The 27,852-nt window shown below is 35.6% G+C and overlaps 2 protein-coding genes across 4 annotated transcripts in view; both read left to right on the plus strand.

Moving 5' to 3' along the window:
* Positions 1-27,606, plus strand: LOC135838675 (heterogeneous nuclear ribonucleoprotein 87F-like). Of its 3 annotated transcripts, XR_010557464.1 has the most exons (11): positions 1-207; positions 601-737; positions 828-948; positions 1,042-1,252; positions 1,364-1,603; positions 6,627-6,854; positions 6,936-7,086; positions 10,383-10,490; positions 10,574-10,669; positions 27,120-27,296; positions 27,382-27,606. XR_010557464.1 is itself a non-coding variant. In XM_065354410.1 (8 exons), exons 1-7 carry the CDS (start codon positions 187-189, stop codon positions 7,037-7,039), a joined length of 1,062 nt encoding a protein of 353 aa, XP_065210482.1. In that variant the 5' UTR covers positions 1-186; the 3' UTR covers positions 7,040-7,086; positions 8,720-9,541. The 3 variants fall into 3 exon arrangements, 2 of the variants coding, with proteins under 2 accessions (XP_065210482.1, XP_065210492.1); XM_065354410.1 differs by lacking the exons at positions 10,383-10,490; positions 10,574-10,669; positions 27,120-27,296; positions 27,382-27,606 and adding an exon at positions 8,720-9,541; XM_065354420.1 differs by lacking the exons at positions 10,383-10,490; positions 10,574-10,669; positions 27,120-27,296; positions 27,382-27,606 and adding an exon at positions 8,720-9,541 and having other exon boundaries at positions 1-189.
* LOC135838709 (phosphoglycerate mutase 1-like) overlaps positions 10,465-27,852 on the plus strand; it is an 81,506-nt gene continuing 64,118 nt past the window's right edge. The window contains exons 1-2 of the mRNA XM_065354462.1: positions 10,465-10,490; positions 10,574-10,669. Coding sequence (XP_065210534.1) covers positions 10,595-10,669 — 75 coding nt within the window. The 5' untranslated portion in view covers positions 10,465-10,490; positions 10,574-10,594. The remainder of the gene's footprint in view (positions 10,491-10,573; positions 10,670-27,852) is intronic.

Raw genomic sequence — 27,852 nt, forward strand, 5'->3', positions numbered from 1 at the left:
TTTCTGAGGTCGCCATTTTCTTATTTTCTGGGTTGCTAGTTGTGAAACTCTTTTCGAAAAGTGCCTGACATTACGAGTGAATTGGGTGTTTTTTATTAATTATATTCGAAGTACGATTAATCTTCGATAAGTGTCTAGTAATTTATTCGATTGTTGCTTTATGTCAGCAGAGTATTGCTTATAAAAATGGTAAAGAACGATTCTAAGGTAATTTTAGTTTTTAGCGTCACGCTAACGTTTAATGGCGTTAAATAAGAGAAAATCCTTTTTCAAAACGCTACCGGCGTGTTTCTTGTTTTATTTGATATTTGATTCTGTTTCGATCGAGTTACGATTAAATTTTCATTCTGTACTCGAACTCGAAACGTTTTATTATGTTCGGTGATGATGAAACACTTGCGTTCTATTCTAACAATATGTTGACGCTCACTTTCAAAATTTCAAATATGTGGTAGATGTTTGATCGAATAAGCATGTGAAATTATTCGTCGAGTCATTTTCTCTTATTTACATGTATTTTAATTATTGTGAAACGATTCATGGTGGATTCTCCCACGTAAAATCTGATTGCTAAATTATGCTAGTTTTATTACGTTGCAGCGCGAGCCTGAGTATCTTCGGAAGCTGTTTATCGGCGGATTAGATTTCAGAACCACCGATGATACGCTGAAGACTTACTACGAGAAATGGGGCGAATTAGTCGACGTTGTTGTCATGAAAGATCCGAACACGAAAAGGTATGTTTTGTAATGCGAAACGCTGTAAACGTTTGCCTATTGTTAGGTATTGAAACATGGCGCTAATATTTTCATGTATTTTATACGTAGATCTCGTGGTTTCGGTTTCGTGACGTATTCGTCATCGAGTATGGTCGACGAAGCTCAATCCAACCGACCTCACGTTATCGACGGTAGAACGGTTGAACCGAAACGTGCAATTCCTAGAAACGTAAGTTCGTCTTTATTTGTTAATCAGCATAGAACGAAGTTTGAACGTACTATTCTCATTCTTCTCATGCACACATGTTTATGTACACAACAGGAAATCCATAGTCCTGAAACCAACGCCACTGTTAAGAAATTATTCATAGCCGGTATTAAAGATGACGTCACGGAAGACCAATTGAAAGATTATTTCTCCGAGTACGGTACCGTTACCAACGTAACAATAGTTAGCGATAAAGCCACCGGTAAAAAACGAGGATTCGGTTTTGTCGAATTCGACGATTACGATCCAGTCGATAAAGCTTGTCGTAAGTACCATACTACCTATCGAATTATGTACTCGATTTTATTATCGTCGTCGTATCTGAAGTATGTAATGTACTGAGTTCGTTTGTTTGTTTTTTTCTTCTTTACTTTAGTGCAAGCCTCGCATTCGCTGAACGGTAAACGCGTCGACGTTAAGAAAGCCATCGGCCGAAGTGATACCGGCGGTAAAGGTGGACCTGGAGGCGGCGGCGGTGGTGGTGCCGGCGGTGGCGGAGGAGCTGGAAGAAGAGACGCCTGGGGAGGCGGCGGCGGTGGCGGTGGTGGACCGCGAGGAGGTGGCGGTGGATCGTGGGGCGGCGGCGGCGGCCCTGGTGGCGGAAGCGGCGGATATGGTACGTTGAGCAAGTTATACAAATAACGGTGGTGGTGTATTCGTGAGAGTTTTTTTTTGGTAACGAAATGTAAAGTTATTTACGAGTAATAGACTTGTGTGAGGTTCTGTATGAATCCGGGTAACGAGTGTAGAGTAATTAGTGCGAAATTCACCGAAATTCTGTTGTGAAGTAGTCGAGATAATGGAGTGTAAATTAAACGACGATGACTCTTTAGTACTGTGAGCATTTGAAAAAGACCAAGTGGATGAGTTAATTGGTGCCATTACTGTTAGAATTTTTTCACTTCTCCCTCCCTCCCTCCCTCCCTCTCTCCCTCCCTCTCTCGAAACGTTGCGTAATCTTTTTTTCCAGGAGGTGACCATATGTGACTTATGTGAGTGTGGGCTAGAATTTTAAGACTAGACTTGAATGGTGACGGTTTTTTTGTGGTACCTTCTCTAGTGCAGAGTTCCACATTTGGACGAAAAATGTAGAAATTTTCAGTTGCACCCCTTTGCCCTTCTTTCTTTCTGTCCTAAGTCTTGACTTGATTGAAGACGTTTCCATGTTGCATCTATCCCCTCCCCCTCTCAAAACCCCTGTGCCTCATTGATGTGTGCCAGCATCTTACGATGATGCTAAAAATCGTGACAGTTTCTCTGGTGTACCTCTCCCTTTGTATTAGACAACCTCATTAGTCATCACCCTAGTTTCACAATTTTCGTCTCGAAATCAGGGTTGAGAGTGAGGACCTTCAAGACAGGGTAGAATTTTTCTCTGAAACCAAACATCACATGTGAATACTCAGTTCCCGATTATATTCCCCTCCCCTCCCCCTCCCCAAACCATACCTGACTTTGTGTTTTCGTTGAATTTTGATGTGAATGTTCTGTTTGGTAAATGTTTTGCCAAATTCTTGGTCTTTTTTCACAAACTTAGTTATTTGAGTTTTTTTTTTGATTTTTTCAAATCTTGGCCTAGTTTTTTACTTAATACAAAAATAAAGGAAGTGTTGGACACAATCTTTTTCAATTCTACAAAAAAAAAATTGTTGGAAATTTTTAAAAGCCTCACTACAAAGTCGATCTGTAATCAAAATTTCATACAGTTTTTTTTTGATTTTTTTTTTTTTTTTTCAAAAATTATCCAAGTCTTGTTTTTTACTCTCAGGTGTGCCTTTTGTCGCAAAATTATCAAGATTTTGCATTTTTTTCAAGAACTGCAAAAAAAAATTTTCATTTTTTACTCAAAAAGTGTGTTTTGCTTAATAATTCTGAATATCTAGTTTTTTTTTTACCCCACTATAGCTTTCTCTTTTTTTTACCAGAAATTTACAGATAAATCTCAGTTTTCTGCTGAAAATGTTTAGAAGTTTCACCTGTTTTCTGAGAGTTTTTTTTGTTCTGAAAATGATCGAAAAGCTACGAAATAACAGGGTGTCTAACAGGTACTGCAGGTACTGCAAGTACTGTAAAAGTACTGCATTGAAATCCTCGGTACTGCAAGTACTGTAAAGTACTGCATTTTGCCTGAAAAGTACTGTATTTTTTCTCAAAATCATTGATTTAAAATTTTTTCAAAAACCTCAAAATGAATTAATTGGTGAAAATTTTTTTAAAAAATGTTCATTTTGTACCTCAAAAGATGCAGGATGTCCACAAGCCTGGAAAACCTGGAAAAGTCCGGGAATTTCGTAATTTTCACGCAAAACCCCTGGAATTTTGTAAAAACGATCAATTGCAAATTTCAGTGATAAGGACCTGTTATGAAAGGAAACCATTATTTTTTAACTCTCGAACCACAAATTTTCAAAAGCTTTTGCCCTCGCTTCGCTCGGGCTTGTTTTCTTTTCTTTTTAAAGGACCAGATGGACATTTCTAGATAATAAAAATCAAAGTTTTAAAGCTAAAAAATGAACTCACGAAAAAAAAACATCGTTTTTATGCAACTCGAAATACAAATTTACAAGAGCTTTCGCCCTCACTTGGGCCTGTTCTGTTTTCTTTTTCAAAATTAACTTCCTTTAAAAAAGCATTATTCAAATTCTAAAATTTTAAAAGCCAAAAAAAACCTACTCGTTCTCACATAAAAAAAACCTTGTTTTTATGCCTTTCGAAATGCAAATTTTCGGAAGCTTTCGCCCTCGCTTCGCTCGACCTTGTTCTCTTTTTTTTTCAAAAGTAGTTAACTTCCTTCAAAAAAACATCATTCCAATATTAAAATTTGAAAAGTCAAAAAATAAACTCTTCCCATTTAAAAAACCCTCGTTTTTAAGCACCTAGAAATGAAAATTTTCAAAAGTTCTCGCTTCGCTCGGACCAATTTGTTTCTCAATTTTGAGATGAACAAATTTCACATTTTGATGCCTCCAAAAAACCATAAAAGAAAAGATCGAAACATTTTCAAAAGTTATTATGAATATTGTAGTCAATTGGCCAAACTTGATGCATGTTTTATTCATTTATTTACTTATTTTTAATTAAAAAAGTTAATAATCAAAGTTGAGCTGTTTTTTATATCCGAAGAAGTATCCAGTTCAAAGAGAAGCTTATAAAAAAAATACACCCCCCCCCCCAAAAAAAAAAAATTTTCTCTAACCAAAGTATGCGGTAAGCATAGAAAATTGAAAAAAATGGTCTGAAAAAATGGAAAAATTGGTCTGGAAAACCTGGAAAAGCCAGGGAAAATCATTTCCAGAAATTGTTTCGATTGAAATACTTATAATTTTATCGACAAATTCCAACTGGTTCAAAAATATAATTTTTTTCTTGGGGGGGAGGGGTAAGCTGGATAAAAAAAAATATAAGGTACTGCAAAAGGTACTGTAAAAGTACTGCATTTCTTAGGAGGAATTCTGTTAGACACCCTGAATAATCTGTTTGAAATCATGCTTTTAGCTAAAATTGTTTAAGTCTTGATCGAGGTTTTTTTTTGGTTATTTTTTTTACATTGAAGTGTTTTCTCACGTTTTGTAACATTTTTTTTTTTTTTTTTTTTGGTTTTTGAAGTCTTTATTTTTTTTTTTTTAGAAAACGTTGAGCACCAGCCTTATTTGTATCAGCCCCCCTGCTTCCTCCCCTCTAACCTGGCTTCACTTTTTTTATCAATTTTTTTTCTAATTTTACGTAGAGGGCAAAAATGGCAACAGTTTTCTTGTTTTAGCCTCTTGCTTCTCTCCCTCTTTCCATATCAGGCTTCGTATTTTTTTTTTTCAACTACCCCATTTAACGCCCCGAGAAATGAGTTTGAATCAGAGCTTTTTTTGTGAGGGGACGCAGGGGGACGCCATCCCCTCCCCCCACCCAAAGAAAAGTTTGAAATTATCGAAAAATTTCCATAAAAACTGAAAAAATGAAAAAATGAATAAATTTTGGTAACTTTTAGAAAAAAATGTTAAATTATTGGAATAGTAAAGTGCGAAAACGAGATCAGAATTCGAGTTTGTACCTCAGTACTTATCTTGCACGTCGGGGAGCCCGCTCAAGAATTATTGCACACCCCCCCCCCCTGGTGATCCTCTGGGACAACTTTTTTCCTTGCAAGGGGTAGTCCTGAGGAACATTTCTAGCCCTTGTACTCGAAAATAAAATGGCCCTACTTACAAAATGGCGGCCATTTTGATTCGCAGATCAGACGAAATCGCTGATTTTGCGTTAAAATATAGGCCTTGCACGAAATTTTTTAAACCTTACAAAGGTAGATCAAAAGATCAGGCAAACATTTTTCACCTGTCAAAATTTCAAGTTCCAAAGTGCATTTTTCGATTTTTGGTAAATTTTTGAAAATCAAATTCAGGCCATAAATAAAGGAAAAAATCAAAATTTTACCTAATTGACCAAAAAAGCTGCAATTTGGGATATACCCTATTTTCGACATGCCAAATCGATTGGAAACCGTTTCAAACCGTTTTGAGCAGTTTTGGAACCTCCAGAAAGTTTTTGAAACTCGAAATTTTCACAAAATTTCATCAAAATGAAGTTGGAAAGCTGAAATTTATTCTGCAAACTAATTTCAATGCGCTACAAAGTATTGAAGGTAAATTTCAAGTCGTTTTAGAGCCTCCAACGATTTTTTTAAAAATTCCGGAGCCTCCAGCAGATTTTTCAAACTTTAAATTTTTACAAAATTTCATCAAATGGAGATGGAAAGCTGAAATTTACTCTACACTCCAATTTTAACACAATCTGAAGACAACTTCAGGTGGGTTCAAGTCATTGTGGAGCCTCCAGCGACTTTTCAAAAATTACTGGAGGCTCCAGCAGATTTTTTAAACTTTGAATTTGTTAATAAATTTCATCAATGGAGATGGAAAGCTGAAATTTATTTTGCAGACTAATTTCAATGCGATATGAAGTCGACTACATTGTGGTTTCAAAATGGTTTTGAAGCTTCCAGCTACTTTTTGGTAATTTCAATTTTCCAAAAAACGCCATACGATACGACCTTTCAAAAAGTGCAGAATGATGAAATTTTTGGGTCAATTTCAAGTTTAAAAAATTTGCTGGTGGCTCCAGTAAATTTCAAAAAATCGCCGGAGGCTCCCAAAATGACTTGAAATCTCCCTGCAGTTGACTTCGTAGCGTATTGAAATTAGTTCGCAGAATAATTTTCAGCTTTCCATCTCCATTGGCCGGGGGGGGGGGGGTATGAAAATTAGGGGCTTGCAACTTCAATTTAGCTCCCCCCCCCCCAGAAAAGAAATACAAAAGAAGGCCTGGTTTGAATTGAACGCCGCTTGGATCAAAAATGACGTTCATTTTCTTGTCTCGCTCCCTCTGCTCGGTATGTTGAGGATTTTCGAAAGTATGAAGAGGGTCCAACGTTGAACCATGTCTATTGTTGGTCTCCAGTGTAAGATTTGGATCGCAGAACTAGGTTTTAAAAAAATGGCAAGTTGCAATAAATTGAATGAAGAAAATAGGTACTCGTAGTAATTTTCGTCGTCAAAAAGAAAACATTGTAGACCACTTGAACACTATAATAATGAATTTATATTGATTTTCTTCCTAATTTCTTACGTACGATTTTTGTATGTCATCAGGAGGAGGAGCCGCTTGGAATAACGGCGGTCCCGACAATTGGGGAAGCAACGACCGCTGGGGCGGTGGTGGCGGCGGAGGCGGCGGCGGCGGTAACGCTGGCGGCGGTTTCGGTAGCGGATACGAAGATAGTTTCGGCGGCGGCCCGATGAGAGGAGGCGGTGGCGGCGGAGGCCCCGGAGCCGGTGGTCCTCGGTCAGCTCCTTACAACGCCGGTGGTAACACTCGTGGTAAGTGGAATTTTTTCAACAATCAGTAGTGCAAACACTCGACTTCGATGAAATTAATTCGCATTTTGTCATGTTCTGCAGGCGGTGGCGGCGGCGGCGGATTCAGAAGTGGCGGTAGAGGAGGCGGCGGTGGCGGAGGAGGAGGCGGCGGCGGCGGTGGCGGCGGCGGTTTCCGACGATTCTAAGTTACTATCGACGCGCCTTCTTCTGACTGTGGATTCTCCTCTTCGAAGTAAATATTTTTACGCTGTTTATTAATCGTTTTTTTTTTTTTTTTTACGTATTTTTGTTTCCTCTCCTCCTTTTTTTCGGATTCGTGTAGTACTCGATCAGATGAGCTGAGGTTTTATTTTTCTAAATTTAGACGAAACGATAGTTCGAATAATTTTTTGCACTGTATTCGAGGATCAGATGCTTTCTAAAGGTTTTTATAACTAGAAAAAAAAAGGAAGGGATGACTTCGTATAGTTTGAAAATTGAGAAAAAAAATCAAATGAATTGGAGCTCGATAAAGATGAAAATAGTCTAGAGCAGATCTCGTTTCTAAAGTAATATGAGTCTACAGTTTGTTCATTGAGTCTTCACTGGTAGTGGTTGATGTTGATTTTATGTGAGGTTTTAAATCATATATTTTTTGGAGAATTTCTTCCTAGTCTTCCGGTCTCATTGAGCGATTCGTGAAGGGTTTCATTTGAATTCCGAAAGGTTTGCTTCTTCGGGTGGGTAAGGCAATTTTTCAGTGATTCTCAACTTAATATTATATGAAGTGATCCAAGAGATAGTCGTACTAGGGTTTTCGAATGAAGGAGAAGATAGAAACATTTTTGTGCTCTCAACGATTGACAATTATTCATCCGAAACCTCGTGACGACTTATTGAACACACTGTATCGCACCCTTTTCTGAGTATGATTGAAAAAATGAACAGTATTCAGTAGGGGAGGGTGTACCTTATTTTGCAAAGTTGGAATTTTCCACCTCCCATCCACTGAAGGTTTATATTTTCCCCTTATCTGGGGAAAAAGTGGTACCGGTAGCCCCCCCCCCGCCAGTTGAAGCCCCTTCAATTTGGACAAAATTGAAAAAGATGAAGAAATTGTTGTCTGTTGAAATTTTTTGAAAATTTTTCAATGGACAGAATCTTTCTAAATGAGTACTTTTTCAAGGAAACCCCTCTATTGGTCTTTAAATTAGTGTTGACCCTCCCCCCCACCCACCCAAAGTCCTCTTTTTGATCCAAAATTATTGTTTTTTTTTGCCAAACTCGCTTATGGGGTTCTTTCTGGTTTTTTTCCACCAATTTTCCCTCGTCAAAAAGTTTCAAAAAGCGTCAATTTTTGGCGAAATTTTCTAAAAGCGTTCAATTTTGATAAATTTGTCAAAGGGTCATTTTTTGCCAAAATTTTCAAATTGTCCTGCTCTTGCTCAGATTTTCCACAAAAGTCGTAATTTTTAAAAATAAAAATTCAAAGGAAGTGAAAGTGATTTTTTGGTGAAAATATTCGTTTTTTTTTTTTTGGATTTCACTTTTTGAAAATTTTGTTCCAATTTTCGACATTTTCATAGTTAAAATTGGAGGGCTCGCCGACATCAATTATTTATCACCGAGGAGACTGAAAATTTCATGGTGTAATTTCAGCTGTGGGGGGGGGGGGGGTGGGTGCGAAAAAATAATCCCATCATATGTAAAATAAGGTACACCCAATTATTCACGTTTCTGCCAACGAAAAAAAAAAAAATTATAACCAATACACGATTTATTATGTTGTTTTCCTCTACCTTTTTTTTTACTACCATTACACCTAGGTTAAGTTAGCGTAATTATTTAGGAGTGTAACTGATTGGCTTTCTATATTATGATGACAGGTTCAGTGTTGCAATTTTTGTGTAGAGAGAAAAAATCGAATAGGGTGTATAGTGTCTATGCATTGGATATACTGTAAGCGCCACACACCACACACACAGGGGTCGATTCATTGCTGTGGTGAAGCTATGTGTACTCTAGGAGCTCTACTAGGTGTCCGCCTATATCTAAGAGAGTAAGCCACAGTCAGGGAGACAATACATATTTCGATTGACACACTATTATAATTATTGTGTTTTTTTTCTGTTTTCTTTTATTTTTTTTTCTTTGGTCTTTTTCCATTTTATTTTCATGTGTCTTAGCATTAGCCTTTTTTTTTCCTTTTTTTTTGATTTTTTAATTCTTAATTTTTTCTACATTTAATATTTTAAAAATAACTCGTTAGTTGACCACTGTGTATTTTTCTTATAATGAGATAATGTGTACATTTTATTAGTTAGGTTTTTTCCTTCGATGTTATTAAACGTGTAGCTACGTAATCTTTTTTTGAAATTATTGCATACTATTACTACTGTACCTACGTATTAATTTTTAAAAGAAAGAAAGAAATTCTGGAAATTTTTTTAAACAAAAAAAAAAAAGTATTGTATGTGAATGTGTTGGTATAGTCTGCGAGGTTAAGCTTTGCCGATATGTTTTTTGTTTCCTTTTTAAATAATTAATTGTCCTGTTAAGATGATCATGATGATGGTGATGATTACTAATGATGATGACGATGAAAAAAGAAAACCCGTTTTTTTAAAGGCACCGCGTTAGGTAGTTATTATTTTTTAAAGAAAAGAATTGTGTATACGTTTCTTCATTAAAGAAATTTCTGTGTACGATGTCGAGTTAGAGTTTTTTCTGAGTTGTCTTATTACGAATACTTTACTTTAAAGGCTACGAATAGCCTAGGTAAACTGCAATTGGAGGCTGGCCGAGTCGAGTACACACCCTAAGAGGCAAGATTAGCCAGGCAGGTAGAAAGGTAGGCTACACTACATGTTGGTAATTTATAGAAACGAAAAAATTAGACGAGATACGAGATACTCGTACTTTTAAGTGAACTAAACGTCGACTTGGACAGCGTTGATTTCTTCTTCTTCAGAGTTGAATATAGTGAAAAATCACTCACTAATCGTACGTGGCTGCCCGGCAGTGTCTTCTGCTCGTCTTGAAAGGAATATCAATATTGTCAACTTGATAGAGCATCATCACATCGGTGACATGACAAGAGGTACTTGCGAAGTCGATTCAACTAGACCAGGTTCAATGGTAGAAGCTCATACTATGAAGAAAGCAATCGATCGTCGTCTTAACGAGTTAGATTGATCATTCAGGATGCCTGATTAGATTGGTAGGCCAGGCCTATTATAGGCGTCAGTTCTTACGAAGGCCTGTATCGTATGACCACAAAAATAGCGAATTAACTATTCCAATATAGTAGAAATATGTCACACTGCTATCTACACTTTTTGAATAGGCGGTCTATTTTTCTTCGTTCGAAATGCAGGTAAAGCGAATCATTTTTTTTGAGTTTTCCTTGTTTTCTTTTTTCTTTTCTTTTTTTTTACATTTTTTGCATCATCGATGTTCTCTTTATGAATGATTTTTGTTATATTCTTTCACAGTCTTAATTTGGTGTTGATTTTTTTGTATAATTTGGATTTTGTTGTTTTTTTTTAGCGGATTTTGCTTGCGTACGAGCGATGATGCTTCGAGGGTGTGTTGAAAACCTTGTCCTGTGGGGTTGATTGGATGATGGTGTGGAATGTTGGGGATACTTTGAATAAGGTAATTTGCGAGTGTTTCGATGGTAGAGATGATGGGAGTATTGGATAATAATGATGCTAATTTTGTGCTTAATTTTGTTTCAGAGTTGTTGAAATGGTGTATTGATGCAGCTGGTCAAACGAAGATGGATTTTTGGACTTGTAGCAGTTTATTCGAATGGATTTCACCGTCTGCAGTTCGTTAGTATTTTACCTTATTTTTTCCTGTCGATTCAAGTTTGCGGTTATTTTTATGTTCAGTGAAGAAATGTCGAATTTTTTCCATTTCTGTTACCGAAAAAAGTGATGGTATAATTCGAGGAAAATTGGCAGGCCTGGTGTATTGATGGCACAAATGTTAGCTGTTTAAACGAATTGATGCTTGGAGAGGGAACACTAGATATACGATTATAAAGTTGTTACCACGTTGATGAAAATTTCCTGTTGCTGAGAGTTGAGAAAATTTTGCTCTATCTGAGTCTAGAGATTTGAGAGGGTAGTAAGTTTACTGTAAATGTGACATTGTTGATTTTGTGTAGTTGTTGAATTTCCTTCGAGTGGAAGTTCTGCGTTGCTTTAGATAATTGATCTTTATGTATTCAGGAGTAATGGGTAGGAGGAGGGGAGATGTACATTGTATTGAGTTTCAAGTCTAATTTAAAAAAAAAAAAAAACATCCAACGAACTGTCTGATTTTAGAAATCAACAGACTAGAAATACTTATCTGTAATTTGAATGGATTTTACAGAACGAAATAAGCTTACTTACTTTTCGAGTCGCATTACATTTGAACTTCGTATTTTAAATCAGAATACTGGTATTGTGAACAGAATAAAAATCGAACAAAAATGATTACATGGTGATGTAATAGATTAAACTCTGTACCATAAAGTTAGTGAGTGGCAGTGGTGCCAGTGTGCAACACTTTTCCTCAACACTAAAACAAAATGAATTTTGTAAAAGTCTACAGATATTCTATTGAATCTAAACCAAATTTTATTTCAAAAGTTTAAAACTACTAATGTTATAATGATCCAATATAGGTAATTAATATTCGAGGGTAACAATATTGAGAAATTATGGTCAACTTTTGCCCTTACTTCAATAACCAGAAACGTTGAAGATGTTAAATCATAATATTCGGATATTTGAGAATAATAGACCATTGAAAAAATTATGGTCTTGAACCAGCAGAATACTGAATATGGGAAAAACTGAGTGTAATTGTTCAAGTGAACCGGTTTTGTGCCATATTTTTTGGATATGTGAAATTTTCTAAAATACCCCTGAAAAGTGAAAACACTAGAACGATTTGAAATTAGGAAAATTTAATTGTAGAGTGTAGTTTGGGTTGCATGTGCTCAATTTGAAAAAAAAAAATTCATTTACTCACCAGTGTAAGGTATGTTGATGACTTACTAGTTACCTACTTTAGTAACACAGAGTTGTGTCATCCGAGTATCTGCCTATGCTGTCATTTTATATGTGATGTTGATGACTTACTAGTTACCTATGATAATTAAATACAATGAGAACGTTGTCACGGAGCTTTCTAAGCTGGTCCATGGTACGGCGGTTCGCCATTACAAAGATTATCCTCCAGATCAAGGATATTACGAACGAAAGATTACCCTCTGGTTGAGGATACTGACGAGAACGAAGTATACAAACGAACTAAAGGATCACGAAACGAAAACGAACGAATACAAAAAGAATACAAACTGAATTGAACGATTACCCAACATGGTATGGATATTACTGGTACTGATAACAGACGATGAAACGAACTATAAAACAAACAGAACTGAAATAATACCCAACATATGGATACTACCAAAATGTGGGTTATAACGAACGAATTAATGCTTACAAACACGAAACAAACGAATAACGAATGCGAAACGAACTAAAAAGTTTACCCAATACATGAGTATTACTGGTACACATAGCGATGTGTAAAACGACACTAAGATGACAGAAAATAACGTTCACGAACTCGCGAAAGCTATAATCATGTCGGACGGGTCACCATAATGGTAATTAAATAAACGGACCTTTCATTTTGATCATTTATTCAATTAAATTCGCGACAAAAATCACGATTACTACTTTTCATCAGATATTAAGATTCTGTATTCGAGTAAAGTAGTAATCGTGATTTTTGTCGCGAATTTAATTGAATAAATGATCAAAATGAAAGGTCCGTTTATTTAATTACACTTATACAAAAAAAAAAAAAATTAGTTTAAATATTTAAAACTGTACAAAAAATTAATACTTTTATTTTTTTTACATGATTGTCAAGATTATTTCTGTTGTTTTTTTTTGTTTCTTTCGCTCATTCTTCCAATTTACTTGCTTGATCGATGCCTCTGAAAAATACCAAAAAAAAAAAAAATTAAAAAAACAACAAATCTTGATAAACAAAAACTAATTGATTAAGTAAATTATAAATAAAACAAAAAGTAATAATTGAATTTTTTTTGAACCTGTAATAAATTAAACAACATAAAAACACCATAAAAACTTCATTAAAAAAATAATAAATACTAGTGCTAATGTTGCCAGAGACCTAGCAGGTAGCCATAACTAGCTCTCTTCATAGGATGGTGCATATTTTATTATAATATTACGTTTGATATCCACATAATTTTAATATGTGAACAGAAATATTGTTTTAAATTCTGGATGTACAGGAATGGGATTTAAATTCACCATTCACCCTTCAAAACACAATTGGCAATATTGGCTTTTGGATCATTGTGGGTTGAAAACCCAAGTGAAACTCCATCTAGTCTTGAGTAGGAGTGTCTCAATGGAAATCTGCACGGATCCACTACTCTGTCCAACCTGGGAGACTGAAAACATTAATTCAAAAAATAATGAATGATTAAAATAACTAAATAGGTAATTTAAAAAAGGGTAAACAAAAAAACACAAGATACCAAATTTTGATATTTCCAACAATTTTTCATCAAAATTCAATAATTTTCAGGAAATAGGTCAAATTTTGGATTCAAAACTCTTCAAAAAAATTTTTTTTGATTATCTCAACAAAATTGGTAATGGGAGTTCCAGCCACCTGAGGTTCCACTACAAAATTTTCAGCTGATGTTGATTGTCATGCCAGGGGCTCCATCTGGGGCACCACCAATTTCCAGAGGTTTCTAATTCAGTAATTGTAGCACTCATACTCATCTAAACACAAACCAAAAAAAATGAATAAAAAATTTTAAAATTATGAAAAATCAAAACTAAAATAAAGACTGACATCACCTGAAACATCCTTTCAAAAAAAATAAAATAAAATGAAAATTTTAAACCAAAAATAATAAATAATAATACATTATACTTCACTTGGCTGTCCAGTGTTTTTAGCCTCCTGGATGAGGTCTACTGGTGGAAATTCCTGAGATTCAAAATTGGAATAATGCAAACCCTAGACTCACATGAGTATTGGTAGGAAAAATCATAAGATGAAGGGTATAGGATTGTTTGGCTAAAAAACATTTCAACTTAGATTGCTCCCAGTTTGTAATTGCAGTTATTGACATGTCATCACACTAGTCTCCTCAGAAACATTGGAGAGACTCAAAATTGAAAGAACTACTCCCATCGCCACAATACTATTATGAATCTAACATTATGAACTAAACAACAACAACAACAAATCAGAGAGAAAAAGTTGATTTACTTACTCAGAAATCCTTTGTTTTTTTTGCCTATTATATTTATTTTACACATTGAAATCATGTGTGAATACTAGCGCTGTTTTGAGGCATGTCAATGAATTGAATATAATAAAATAAACAGAAACAAATCTGAATTTGAATATGCGTCGATTCTATTTGGTAATAAAGTGAATATATTTTGTCAATTGTTGGGGAACATATTTATCTTTTTCTTTTCATATTTGCATTTCCTCGTTGATTCGAATTTTAGCATGAATTTTTGAAATGATTTTAACAAGCTGTTGACGATGTCCCTCAAATATTGGTTGAAAACTGGTGTGTCTATTCATCACATATGTTTGGAAAACAGTATCAAACATTTTCAGATATGTTTTCCTCACAATAAAATCAGTAAAATTTGGCCTCATAATGAAACGTTTGTTTTCTTTAAATACCAATTCTGTAGCTTGGCAGGCTTTAATACAATCTGGGGAAGCTTTGTACAGACCTCAGGTTTTTTGATCCACTAATGGCTGCTTTCTGTTCACTACTATTTCCAGGTGACACCGCCAAATGAGATACATTTATTTGCATTTTTTATCACGAATAATTAATTGATTTAATATACTTAATGGTCACAATTATTAACTTTTTTAAAACCAAAACTAACAATGTATAATTAATACGCGCCACTCCGGAAATTCAATACTGTGAGTTGATAAAAATTTGAAATCTTTCAAGTTGTGCAAGTGCATTTCAATTCAAGCATTAGGTACTACTAAGTTGAAAGAATAAAAGGTTACTTACTTGAAAATTCCTATTCTGGGGAGGAATACAAGTATTCGTTTCTTTAGAGGCATAGGAGTAAGGCTGGGAATTCAACGAATCGAAAATAAAAATTTTCTTTTCTGGAACTTCCAACAGTATCAAAATCTAGTGGTTTCTATCAGGATTACAAGGAATAAATACTGTTGAAACACCATTTCTAAGAAAATTTAAATCTGATTGTTGTTTGAGAAGTTTTTGGGAGAAATACGAATTTAAAGCTAACATATTAGGGTTGTGTATTGTTAAAATATATAGAAATGCAGCAAAAACATCGTCATATAACCAAACACATCAAAATAAAGGTATGGCAGTTTTGATAAACTTTGGAAAAATTCTCTTCTAGAGAGGAACACTGCCACTGGATGGCCATAAAATTACACTAAAAATGTAACATTAGCATTATAAATATACTTATAAGTAGAATAAATAAATAGGTGGTCCAATTAAGTGTTACCTACATTGTATTGAACTCTGAAGTAGATTGTACTTGGTGTACACCTTTGGCACCAAGTTTCTGAACATAAACATATTAAATACAAAATTGATGTAGAAAAAAATGAGAAGAAAACAGATTTAGGGTCATCAACCCTGTCAATTTTTGATAAAAATACACTATTCACGTGTTCATCTGAGAAAATTGTGCCTATTTTCTATTATTCGGATATCAGATTTTCATAATCTGCTATGAACCTATTTGGTTCCAATCCTGATTGGAATTGTAGTCTGATAAACCAATTGTGTAGGTACACTGTGTCTATCAAGCTATTGTTTCCAAACGTGTTAGATAGGTATTCCATAGCTTTGAATAGCAGTTATAGTATCCTGCATTCTGCCAGCAATGGATTTTGTAACCGATGCTTTTAAATATTGTAGACACTTAGCATCCATTACAATGCATCTCTATTTGGAGACAGAAATGTTTCTCCATAATTATTTCACTAAAACACAAATGAAAGGAATTCACTCACAAATAGCAAGAAAAAAATTGTTGGTTTTTATTTTATTTTACAAATTTATTCACAAATATTTATACAAATTGGTAGGTGAAACAAAAAATTGAAAAATCATTTTTAATTACACAGTTTTATGTGACTGAAATAACAATTAATGGTTGATGTCAATGTTACCTTTATGTGTACAATTGTGAATAAATACAATTTAACTTGAGTTGAGGATAGATTTTCCTCAACCATAATTATACTCAAAAATAGATGAAACGAAAAATGATTAATTCAATTTTTTTTGGAACCTGTGATAAACAAACAACATAACACCCTAAAAACGTCAGAAAAAAATAATAAATAAATACCAGTGCTGATGTTGCCAGAGACCTGGCAGGTAGCCATAATTAGCTCTCTTCATAGGATGGTTCATATTTTATTAGTTGATGAACAGGTGCTGTTGAATCCCAACTCACGATCAACAAACATGGTTTCTGGATCATTGTAGGGTTAAAAACCCAAGTGAAACTCCATTGGGTCTTAAGTAGGAGTATCTCAATGGAAATCTGTAGGGATCCACAGCTCACAGTTACAAAATTAAAAATACAATTGGTATGGAATATTAAATTGATTATAATGAAATAAACTAAAGCAAATTTGAAATCTGAATCTGAGTATGTGTCGATTCTATTTGTTAACAGGTATTTTGTCAATTGTTGGCCAACATATTTATCTTTTTCATTTCACGTTCACATTTCCTCATTGCTTCAAATTTTAGCTTAAATTTTTGAAATGATTTTAACAAGCTGTTTGTGATGTCCCTCAAATATTGGTTGAGAACTGGTCTGTCTATTCATCACATTTGTTTGGAAAACAGTATAAAAAATTTTCAGAAATGTTTTCCTCGCAATGAAATCAGCAACATTTGGCCTCATAATGAAGAGTTTGTTTTCTTTAAATACCAGTTCTGTAGCTTGGCAGACTTTATTGCAATCTGGGGAAGCTTTGTACAGACGCGCATGTCTGGAAAACAGTATGAAAAATTTTCAGATATGGTTTCCTTGCAATAAAATCAGCAAAATTTGGCCTCATAATGAAGTGTTTGTTTTTTTTTAAATACCAGTTCTGTAGCTTGGCAGACTTTAATACAGTATGTCCCATTTCAAACGCAACCCAGGGTAAAAATGTTGGCATGTCGGGAAGGATCGCTCAAAAATGGCTTCCCAGTAGGTCTACGTGATCGTCAGACTATGCTCGTCACAACGCGACCGCGTTCATCTCTCCAACTCCAGTAGTTCTCGTTTTATGGTCGAATGTGCGCGTCAAGATCGCTTATACAAAAAGTACGTTTTCAAACGCGACCCAAAAATTCTAAAATCTTTTATTATAAAAGCTACAATTTTTTTTTTAGTACGTAAAATTACGTCATAAAACGTGTTGAAAATGACCGCCAGATTCGGGTTTGTACAACATCGCGCATTTTTTTAGGCTGATGAAAAAATACATTTTTCAGCTTTTTTTGCGGAATTTTGTTACTTTTTTCAGTAATCATTTGCTTCAGTACCTCACAGCGAGTTCGTAAATTTTATTTTTGAGGTGGCCCCACTAAAAAAAGTCACAGGGATTCATATTCGGACTCCCGGGTGGCCAACACGGCTTTGAAACAAGTTTAGAACCGAAAAAACTTCGGAAATTCGATAATGTATAAAACGTACTTTTTGTGTAAGCGACCTTGACGCGCACATTCAACCACAAAATGAGAACTACTGGAGTTGGAGAGATGAACGCGGTCGCGTTGTGACGAGCAGAGTCTGACGATCACGTAGACCTACTGGGAAGTCATCTTTGAGCGATCCTTCCCGACATGCCAACATTTTTACCCTGGGTTGCGTTTGAAATGGGACATACTGTACAATCAGGGGAAGCTTTGTACAGACCTCCTCAGGTTTTTTGATCCACTAATGGCTGGTTTCTGTTCACTACTGTTTCCAGGTGACACTGTCAAATGAGACATATTTATTTATATTTTTTATCACAAATAATTGATTGCCTTAATACATAATATAATGGTCACAATATTATTAATTTTTTAAAACCAAAACTAATGATGTGTAATGTGTAATTATTACGCGCCACATGAGACAGTCTACTTACATCACTTTGTTATCTGCAGCTGCTTCTAGGTACTCATTTACTATCTCATTCAACACTTCCATCTAGGTGGTTGATAGTATTAGGGGTCTAGCTATAGGCGAGGTTTTCTGACGCAAATTTTGTGTTTTTAATGGTCTGGCCCCATAATGCTTCATATTCTTCAATTTAATGTTTTTGTAGGCTGCTTTTCTCATCATATTAGTCACTTTCTGCTTGAGTGATGAAGCTGGTCTATAAAAATTTTGTATTGGATTTGAATCGAATTCCGATTCAATTAGCTCCCACATTTCTTCTTTCTTTCTACAACAGCAAGAAAAACACAGACTAATGAATACATTTATTATCACAAAGAATGTGTAATGGTACATTCTTAAAATGAATAATTAAATAATTATATGCATGCAAATTATTTTCGTGATCCGTTTACTTGCACTGGATTACACTCCAGTGCTTCATTGCTAGATCCCATAACTTCTGCTTTTCACTATCCATTTAATCTGATCCTCGATCACGTTTATTGTTATTATTCATTTTTGGAGAATTTAAACGACGATTCAACAAATAACACCAGCAAATGTAATATCAAAATGGAAATCATAAAAAAATTTAATCAACTTCCTTTTTCATCATAAAAACATACCGCCAAATCGCAAAAAACTTTGTTGACATTAGGCACAAACCAGATTACAGCACAAGCAAAATCGCGGAAAAGTCTGGTTTGCTAGCAATTACATGGAATATGTTTGTAATAGTGAATTCACAGTAACACAGTGTTAGGTATTAACCATGGTGTTAAATAACCAATCCTCTTAACAATCAATTGTAATAGCTACCCCGAGTTAATAAAAATTTGAAATCTAAGGCACGCATGCGCATTTCAATTCCCAAAACCCAGTACATTACACTTTGTGTTAGATGTTGGTGCCATTTTGTTACTTTGGATTTCATATATGCAGGTAGTTTATTAGAGAAGACATCAATATTATTTATAAGGTTGATGCAACACTCAAAACAATTCCTTTCAAAAAAAACACACCTGAAAACATGAAAAATGAATCAAATTAACATTGGCGTGATTTCTGGTTACCCTCCTTTTCATGTCCTTGCAGATTGTACCTATGAATCATTCAAAGTTGCTTCCTTTTTTATTCCAGTGATGAGAAAAATGAAATAAAATTAATCAACATTGATAATGAATATTTTATTCATTTTTTACATATACTGATAAAATGTTTCATTTTAAGCTTTAGGTACTACTAAATTGAAAGAATAACAGGTTACTTACATCTTTTTTTTTAATTTCACAAAAAATTGTACATCAACGCCTTTGTCAATTTATGATCTGGGTCATACTGAATGGTCATAAAATTACCCTAAAAATGTAACATTAGCATTATAAATATACTTATAAGTAGAATAAATGAATAGGTGATCCAATTATGTGTCACCTACATGGAATTGAACTCTGTAGTACAATATACTTGGTGTGCACCTTTGGCACTAAGTTTCTGAATCTAAACATATTAAATACAAAATTAATGTAGAGAAAAACGAGCAGAAAACAGATTTAGGGTCATCAACCCCATCAATTTTTGATAAAAAGACACTATTTACATGTTCATCTGAGAAAATTGTGCTTATTTTCTCATATTTGGATATCAGATTTTCGTAATCTGCTATGAACCTATTTGGTTCAAATCCTGATTGGAATTGTAGTCTCATAAACTGACTGTGATGGTATGCAGCACGAGATCGGCGTAATTTTTATACTCCCCCGCCTGCTGTAACCCCTCAAACCCCATAGCATCCCTCGTAGCGTAGCGACTCGCTGAATGGAAATTTGGTCAAAATTCTCTCTGTCCCAATGGGGACACAGTCTATCCCTCATATTCTTCAATTTAATGTTTTTGTCAGCAGCTTTTCTCATCATATTAGTCACTTTCTGTTTGAGTGATGAAGCTGGTCTATAAAAATTTTGTATTAGATTCAAATAGTAGGCCTTGTGCTTTGCCTGATGGATCTTTGGCTAAAATGCACACTACACAATTTCAGACATGAACTCAAATATATTTGCACATTCTAGGAAACTAGTATTTTCTCTGCGCTAAAATGTCCAATTTGATTGTGGAATTGGATGCATAACGATTTACTCATCGATTTTGGAACTACAAATAATTTATTACCCGTTTGGTTTCATCGTAATATATAATACCATCCAAACGAATGAAATGCTCATCATTTGCATCGATATTTTGGATGTATTTGTCTTTATGTTGATACATGTGGATGATTTCTTCTTTGGTAAGAATTTTGAAGACTCCGACGTTGATTGCCTCTTCGCTGTCTCCGGACTTCACTTTTCTCAATTTTAGGATGAAGAAGGTGGTAACTCAGGTAATTTCCATAACTTTCAGATAAGTTTCTTAGTCTAAACATAATTTTGTGCTATGAAAAGAAAATTGATAGATATAAATTAATTATGAAAGAAAATTTATTATTCAGATGTGACTTCACTTTTTTTGAATGAGATCTTGAATCACGGATGTAAGTAGGGTTAGGGGTACTAGGAAGGGATCTGGAAGAATCAGGAATCTCAAACTGTCTCCGAACAGTAGTGTTGTTGTGTAATTCGTTTTTTGGTTTCTCAATCTCAAGAGCCAATTCTCTATTTCCAGCACGTTTGCTTTTTAACTCTGTGGTTTTACACTCCAACATGAGCAATTCATATTTCTAGGTTCATCAACAATAGTATGTAGTATCACGTACCTATAGGTAAAGGATTTCTATTACAAAGGCAGTGATTTTTATTACAACTGATTCATATTTAAGAATTACAAAAATTACTAAAATTCTAAAGATAAAATCAAAAGTTATAGGTAGGATGTGAATCCAAGAAAAATGATCATTAAAAGTTTTGTGGGTGATTGTTTTTTGTAAAATTTCATCATATTGGTCTAATTTATGAGATAACATTTTGAGTTCATTAGAATGTAAATTAGTCAACTGAATAACTTGAAAGATTTTTCGCAGTTGAATTTTCTTCCAATTTTATACACGAGTAAAGTAAACCAAAAAACAATAACCCAGCAAGGGCATTAGGCATTACTGATTAGTGATCAGCCTCTTGGGAACCTAATTTCTGAATCAACTCTTAACTGAGCAGCCATTACAGTCTTGTAAATTTCCAATTTCTCGTCTTGATTCTTCAATTTCCTTAGGTTTTTAAAAAATGACGTTGAATTCACGATGAGCTTATTTTTTACGATAAGAAAATACTCCGTTTTGAACGAGATTAAACCAAATTTTAACGTGGAAATTTACGAAATACACAAGTATTTCGTTGAGATAGATTACGATTTGTGGAGAATCGAAGTTATTCGATATGTGAATAAAATAGGTGAAGATATTTAGAGACTTTTTAGGTATTTTAGTACGAGTAATTAGGTTTAAAAAGCGACTAGGTTACGTTCCATAGATTCTCGCAATATTTATCGTATTTATTTAACAGTTATCAGGTAGTTTTCACAGGAGTTCAGAACGGTGGTCATTGCGAAACGTAGTCGATTTTTCGTTTTGTGGCTTCCACTTGTTCAATGAACGAAGGACAATTTCTATTGTTGTGTTTATGGACCAAGTCACGAAGCTGTTTTCCTGAGTTCGCCGCATTCCAGTGCCCGCAGGCGTTGCAAGTGTTCTCCTCCTCAAATTTGGGCTGTTTACATTCGGCTGCCTTGTGCCAGTATAGGCGGCAGTTTTGGCATTTTAGTGGACGCACCGAATCGTACACTCAACAGCGGTTCCATCCTACTTTGATCGTTTCTGCAGTGGTGAGCGTACGCCATTGCCATGGATGCAATTGAACGGACGCGGACGTAACTTCAGACAGAGCTTTGGGTGGAAATATGTATGTATGTAAGGGTTTCTCCCCGGTGTACTCCTGTACAATAGCTTCGAGTTCGTCGGCGGTAGTTTGTGTGTCGATGTTTGCAATTATTAACGATGGCATCAGAGGTTTTAATTCTTTCACGACGAGAGGTTCGGATTGAATAGCAGTTTTGAATTTATCAATGTCTTGTTTTGACGCAAATTGAATTGAGATCGAACCATCTTTGTTGACAAACTTATTAGTGTAATTAATGTTGTGCTGTTGAGGTTTAATTTTTCGAATTGCCAGCTTGGTCGAATTTTATTTCCACCGTGTTCATCAACCTGACTAGTGACGATTACTTTGTGAAGGTTTTTCGGTACGTGTCTGGGAGCCGTGATTAATCCTTGGGCTGCAGAAGAGTATGACGGAGGTGTCGGAAAGATGAATGCATTTGAGGTAGACTGCACTATATTCGAGGTCGAGGTGTGGGATAACGGTTGAGTGATAGCGGAAGAAGCGCCACGCTTGGCCTGCTTGAGTATTCGATTATTTGCTTTTAACTCCATTTTTCGTTTGATTTCGAAAATTTTCTTATTAATGAATCCATCAACTTTAAGTTCAAAGGCGGTGGAGTCGTAAATAGATTCAATTTTTTCGTCTATTCTTTGATCGAGGTGCAAAACGAGTTCGTTGATGTCATTTGCAATGCTAGAAAGTTCGTTGATAATAGCGGACGTGATGTCCGGAGCAAGGCCGAGGTCATTTATATACTTCTGCACACCACTAATTCGGTCGGTAATGCTTTTAACACCAGTGGTGTCAGCTAGATCTTTAGGTATGGTCGTTTGATCGCTTACTTTGGTCATGGTAAGTTTTTTGGATGTTACTTCGATGGTTGGTGATTCAGCGTGTCGTTTTACAGAGTTTGAAAAAACTGAGTCATCGGAATTATCATTATAATCAGAATCGTAGAATGGATTCGTATAGATGGGCGGATTACCAGAAGTAGACGGAGGTTGAAACGAAGGTTGAAACGAAGGTTGAAAGTCCATTAATACAGGTTTCTCACCTAGTGGCCCGGACATGCCGGAGACCACATTATCACACGTAACTGTTTTTTACGCGATTATATCACGTTTCGCGTTGTAAGTTATATTATTTCTAACACGTTCGTGTTGTAATATAGTAATACAAACAGAAAGTAAAAGAAATCACGCTTTTAACGCAATAAACTGAGAAAAGAACTCGGAGTGGCTGACGACACGTGTTAACGCGGTGATGGCAAAACAAGAACTCTTCATAATACTTCTCCTTCATCTCTCTCATTTTGTTCATTTCATCAATACAAGATTTACCCTTTCTCTTGTTGCTTGTGACCCCTCTTCAAACTGTGGAATTGCAACGGTATTTAATTTATGATAGATTAAACTTAAACATTGAATGAATTATGATTTTATGAAACATTTTTCACCTTTGCACAGTAATCTGTGTTTGTGGAGTGGTAAGCATTGAGGTACATACTTCCACTTACTGTCAATTGAACCTGCTGAGAAGATGGACTTGGTATAACTGTTGACAGTGAAGTTACTTAAGTATTGAGAAGTTTTTTTTTTTCATGGGTTCCCCAGTCCCCAACCTGCTGGCAGGGTGAGGCTAGTTTATTGAGCGAATATCACATCAAAATTTTTTACACGTAGGTTTTTAAAATAAGATGCACAAAAACAAAATAAACTGGACTTTAAGCAAATAGACATTAGAACTAACACTAAATAAAACTTAGAACTAAATGCATATCTTATTATATAGTTATACTACACATCTTACAGAAATATAGTAATTTCATAGTTATATATATATACACCCTACCAATACTCACCTTTCTGGAACATCAGGAGAATTGTTGGGGGTGGGCTCTTCTACCCTCTTGGTCTATGGAAGTGCCCCAGCCTTGGAGGCTTCTTCACTCCTGTGACGAGGCCTTCATGTGTTATAGTTGGGGGTGGGCTCTTCTGCCCTCTTGATCCCTGGTATGCCTCAGCCTTGGAGGCTTCTTCACCCCTGAGATGGGGCCTTCAAGGTTTCATCTTCCTACTATGTCTCGCTTCTTTCTTCTTCCCAAAGCTTTTGTATTGTGATTCTCATATACTCCAAATGTGATGGTATGGCTACATCCAGAGGAATACTTGGTCATCCTACAACGAACCTCTAAAAAATTTGAGGAAAAAAAATACAAAATTAAATTAAATTAACAGCTTATTACCTTACCAATTATAATACATCAATAATTACAAAAAAAAATACAATGGATCAATATTATGTCATTAGGTATGTACATAGCCCATAGATAAATCACCCATGAATTTTGTTGAACCAATTTGGAGTTATACCTACAACAATCGACACAACATCTCTCTACTTTTTTGACCAATAATATCAAATTTCCAGTGATCCAAAAACGACCCTTTACAAAATTCAAAATGAAGTAAATGATTTGTTGGCATGATCATTATGTAAGTGTATGTAATTTGACGTATTGCGGACTACTGTAACCATTTGGTTGATGTCCTCCAGCATACCATTGTTTTCATACTGTCCTTGTGGCATGTATATTAATCCGGCAACCTGCTCCCCCCCAGGGGGAACTCCCTTCCTCCAACGGATTTTCTCTGACCACCAGTTGCAAAGCCTCATGCCTTTTGGCACTACTCAACACGGGGGTTGTCATGGCGCCGCTGGGTTCCAGGCTGGTATCTCGGTCAAATGCAGAGGCCCAAGCCATATCTTTGTAAGTGCTCTGAATTCCATCCTCCATTAGGGTTAGGTTTCCAATGTTCGGTGTTTTAGGTACTAGTTGAGTTATCGGTTTTTGCGGAGTTGTTAGGTTGCTGTTTACATTGCCATGCTAACCTCATTTACGCAGGTTGTGCTCAAACAGTTACTTGAGTAGATTTGGAGGAAGTTTCTCCTCAAATGTTCTAATTTTTCCAAGATTCTTATGGAAGTTGGTGCACCAAGTATCGTAATTGTGAAGAATTTTTGTTTGTTCTGCAGTAATTTCTTTGATGGTCTTCATGTACAGAGATTTTGCAAGATTGTTGTTTGTTAAATAGATATGCTTTTGAGATGGTTTGGGTGACTTTGTATAGTCCCTGCAGAGTGTGTACAACCAAGAATCTGTTCTCTTCGAGTGAGAGCACTCTTTAGCCTCAGGATTTTCTCCAGCCGCCATACGCAAAGCCATGTGTTTTTGGGCACATTTCAACACGCTGGCCGCTGTGGCGCCTTCAGCTCCTGGTTTGGTTGTTATCCTATTCTCCCCCAGTGGGAGCACCCTTCAGCCTCTAGATTTTCTCCAGCCGCCATACGCAAAGCCATGTGCTTTTGGGCACATTTCAACACGCTGGCCACTGTGGCCTCTTCAGCTTCTGGGCTAGTTTTTTAAAACTACACACTCCGCAAGAAAATAAAAGATCACTTACTACATATTTATCAATTGTTTTATTATGTTATCTGTTTTTCCGGTGCATGGCACAGGTTGAAAACACTCAGAGTTTGAGAATTTCCGTGTTTGCTTACTAAAAGCATTGGATGGACCTCCCTCCATCCAGTACATGACCAAATGTTCACAATTGCATGTGAACATATTGTATCTGATACATGTACCTACATTTTGGAGGGCGAGTTGCACACCCTCCTCTCCAATCGTACTAATATATCGACATTTATTGTATTTAATGGAGATTTTCTCTGTAGTCTCCAGTTTGATTATATCGTCTTGTATATGTACTGCTTCTTTCGCAGTAGCATACATAATAAAGTGGGGGGGGGGGGGTCTAATAAGTAGTCAACAATTTTATTGGTGGATATGAGACATGCAAAAATGTCCCCCACGACCTATTAAAAATTTTTCCAGTGGATTACCGTCTTCAACTGTTCTCCTATGGAGTTTTCCTACCTCTGTACCTGCACATATAGTTGAAGAAAATAATAATTATTCAACAAAATAAATTAGCACATGATAAAATATCCTAAATGGGTCAATAGAATTTTTTAAAAAACTCAATGGTAAAAAAATTGTTGAAAAAAATGTTATAAAACAGGACTAAAATAAACATTATGTACAAAAAAAATGACTAGAACAACACATCTTTAAAATGAAAAAAAAAAATGAAAGAATTATCATCTCATGTATGTAGATGCCTTTAAAATGCACAGTGCACTTTGGACAACCTTTCTCACCATCAAGCTGCTGTATAGGCTCTGGATATGCAGAATTCTCTGGAGCTGACCATGTATCCTCTAATGGACTTGTTGGTTTGGTATTGTCCAATGCAGGTGCTATAGGCGGTCCATTGACCTCAATCTCAATCGCCTTGTCTTTTCAGTGAATTACATGATTTAGGTAAGGTGGTACAAGGAAAGCAAGTTGAATTTCCACACATAGGAAATAGTGTGTACATATATCTATAGCTTTCCGCTCAAAGATAGGCACATCTCCGTGCCATCTAATTTCTTTTTAGACTCTCTGTTATGCTGATAGCAGCTCCTTGATTGGCAGGTACTTCTTCGCTTTCTGTATGCTGTGCAGTAGATGTGTTTTCCACCACAGTTTATTGTCGATTATAACACCATCTTTTCCTGTGGACTAGGGTATCTCCAACTGTGATTGTGTCGCATGGTTGTTGAGTTGAGGTTGACAAATTTGATAATGGAGAGGAAATTAACAGAGCTTGTTCGAGATTATTTTCTTTCTGAACTTCAATTGTTACTGAAGGTTGAACCCCTTCTTCCTGAACTGCACCTATTACTGGAGGTTGAACCCCAATGTTTACTTGATGAGACAGATTAGTATTATCAACGCCTAATGCAACTGGCGGAGAATTAGACGCATGACGGCCCGAAAATTTTTGCAGCTCTCTGTAAAAAATAAATATGCATAGTAAAAATTACTGGGTACAGGAAATTTGTGAGAAATACCAGGGCAGGTGAACAGAACAGAACACTATGAACAGAATGATAAACACAAAAATTTTCAAATTTTCTGAACATTACCTGAACAGAACGATATAATGCTCTGAACAAAATGATTCAACATTATCGCGAAATTGCTTTGCTTTTACCCTCACTGCAATATTATTTACCTGCACTTGAAGCTTGATTTCAATTTTTTTTCGTTTTTCAATTTTTAGGAAATTCCTCCAGAGACAAACAGTTGTTCGATCTCGTATTTATGTGAATTTCTCTGCTCATTCCATTCTGTGGTTGTGGACCAGATATTACGGTTACCTGCCTAATTACCGTTCTAACTCCTTTTTTTTTATCCATTCCACCCTGGCTCCTGTAATCTACAATGAAATCTGCATCATGTGAGTATTTGAACGACGACAGCGAGATAAAAATCAATCAACGATGTCGCTGCTCTTATTTTATGATCATATTTTCGTTTCGTAGATAACGATTCTTTGTGAGCGTGCTTACTGTGTAATGAATCACCATGAACGTGGGATTAAAGCCTACCTCCCCCGTCATCCTGGGAACTACCAAATCGCCGAAGGAGTTACCTATACTTACTTGGCCAACTAAATTGGAATTACATTTCTAACGACGACGATGATAACGCTACACCTACCTTACTTTATTTTTCGTTCTTTAATAAACGATACTTACGATATTTCATTCACGCGAAGATTTTTACTTGTTGTTGTTGTTGTGGAGAAAGGAAAGAGAGAAAAAGCATTGCGGATTCATCTTTGTTTAAACATATGGAACGTTTCACAGATTACATCGTCATCATTGCTGCGAGAGAGAGAGTGATTACCACTTATTACGAGTGGATTAAGAGATATAGTGGTTGTTGGGTGGAAAAAAAAGGGGGGAATTGGAATTGCGGTTGTAATTTGGAAGAAATGAAAAAGGGAGCGT

This window comes from Planococcus citri, chromosome 1 (assembly GCF_950023065.1).
Source record: "Planococcus citri chromosome 1, ihPlaCitr1.1, whole genome shotgun sequence".
Classification (NCBI taxonomy): Eukaryota; Metazoa; Arthropoda; class Insecta; order Hemiptera; family Pseudococcidae; genus Planococcus; species Planococcus citri.

Excerpts from the sequence above, each read along its gene's own strand:
- LOC135838675 (XM_065354410.1), top strand. The coding sequence starts at position 187 with ATGGTAAAGAACGATTCTAAG. Across the intron at positions 1,253-1,363 it reads TCCAGTCGATAAAGCTTGTC|TGCAAGCCTCGCATTCGCTG; the intron begins GTAAGTACCATA and ends TCTTTACTTTAG. Across the intron at positions 1,604-6,626 it reads TGGCGGAAGCGGCGGATATG|GAGGAGGAGCCGCTTGGAAT; the intron begins GTACGTTGAGCA and ends GTATGTCATCAG.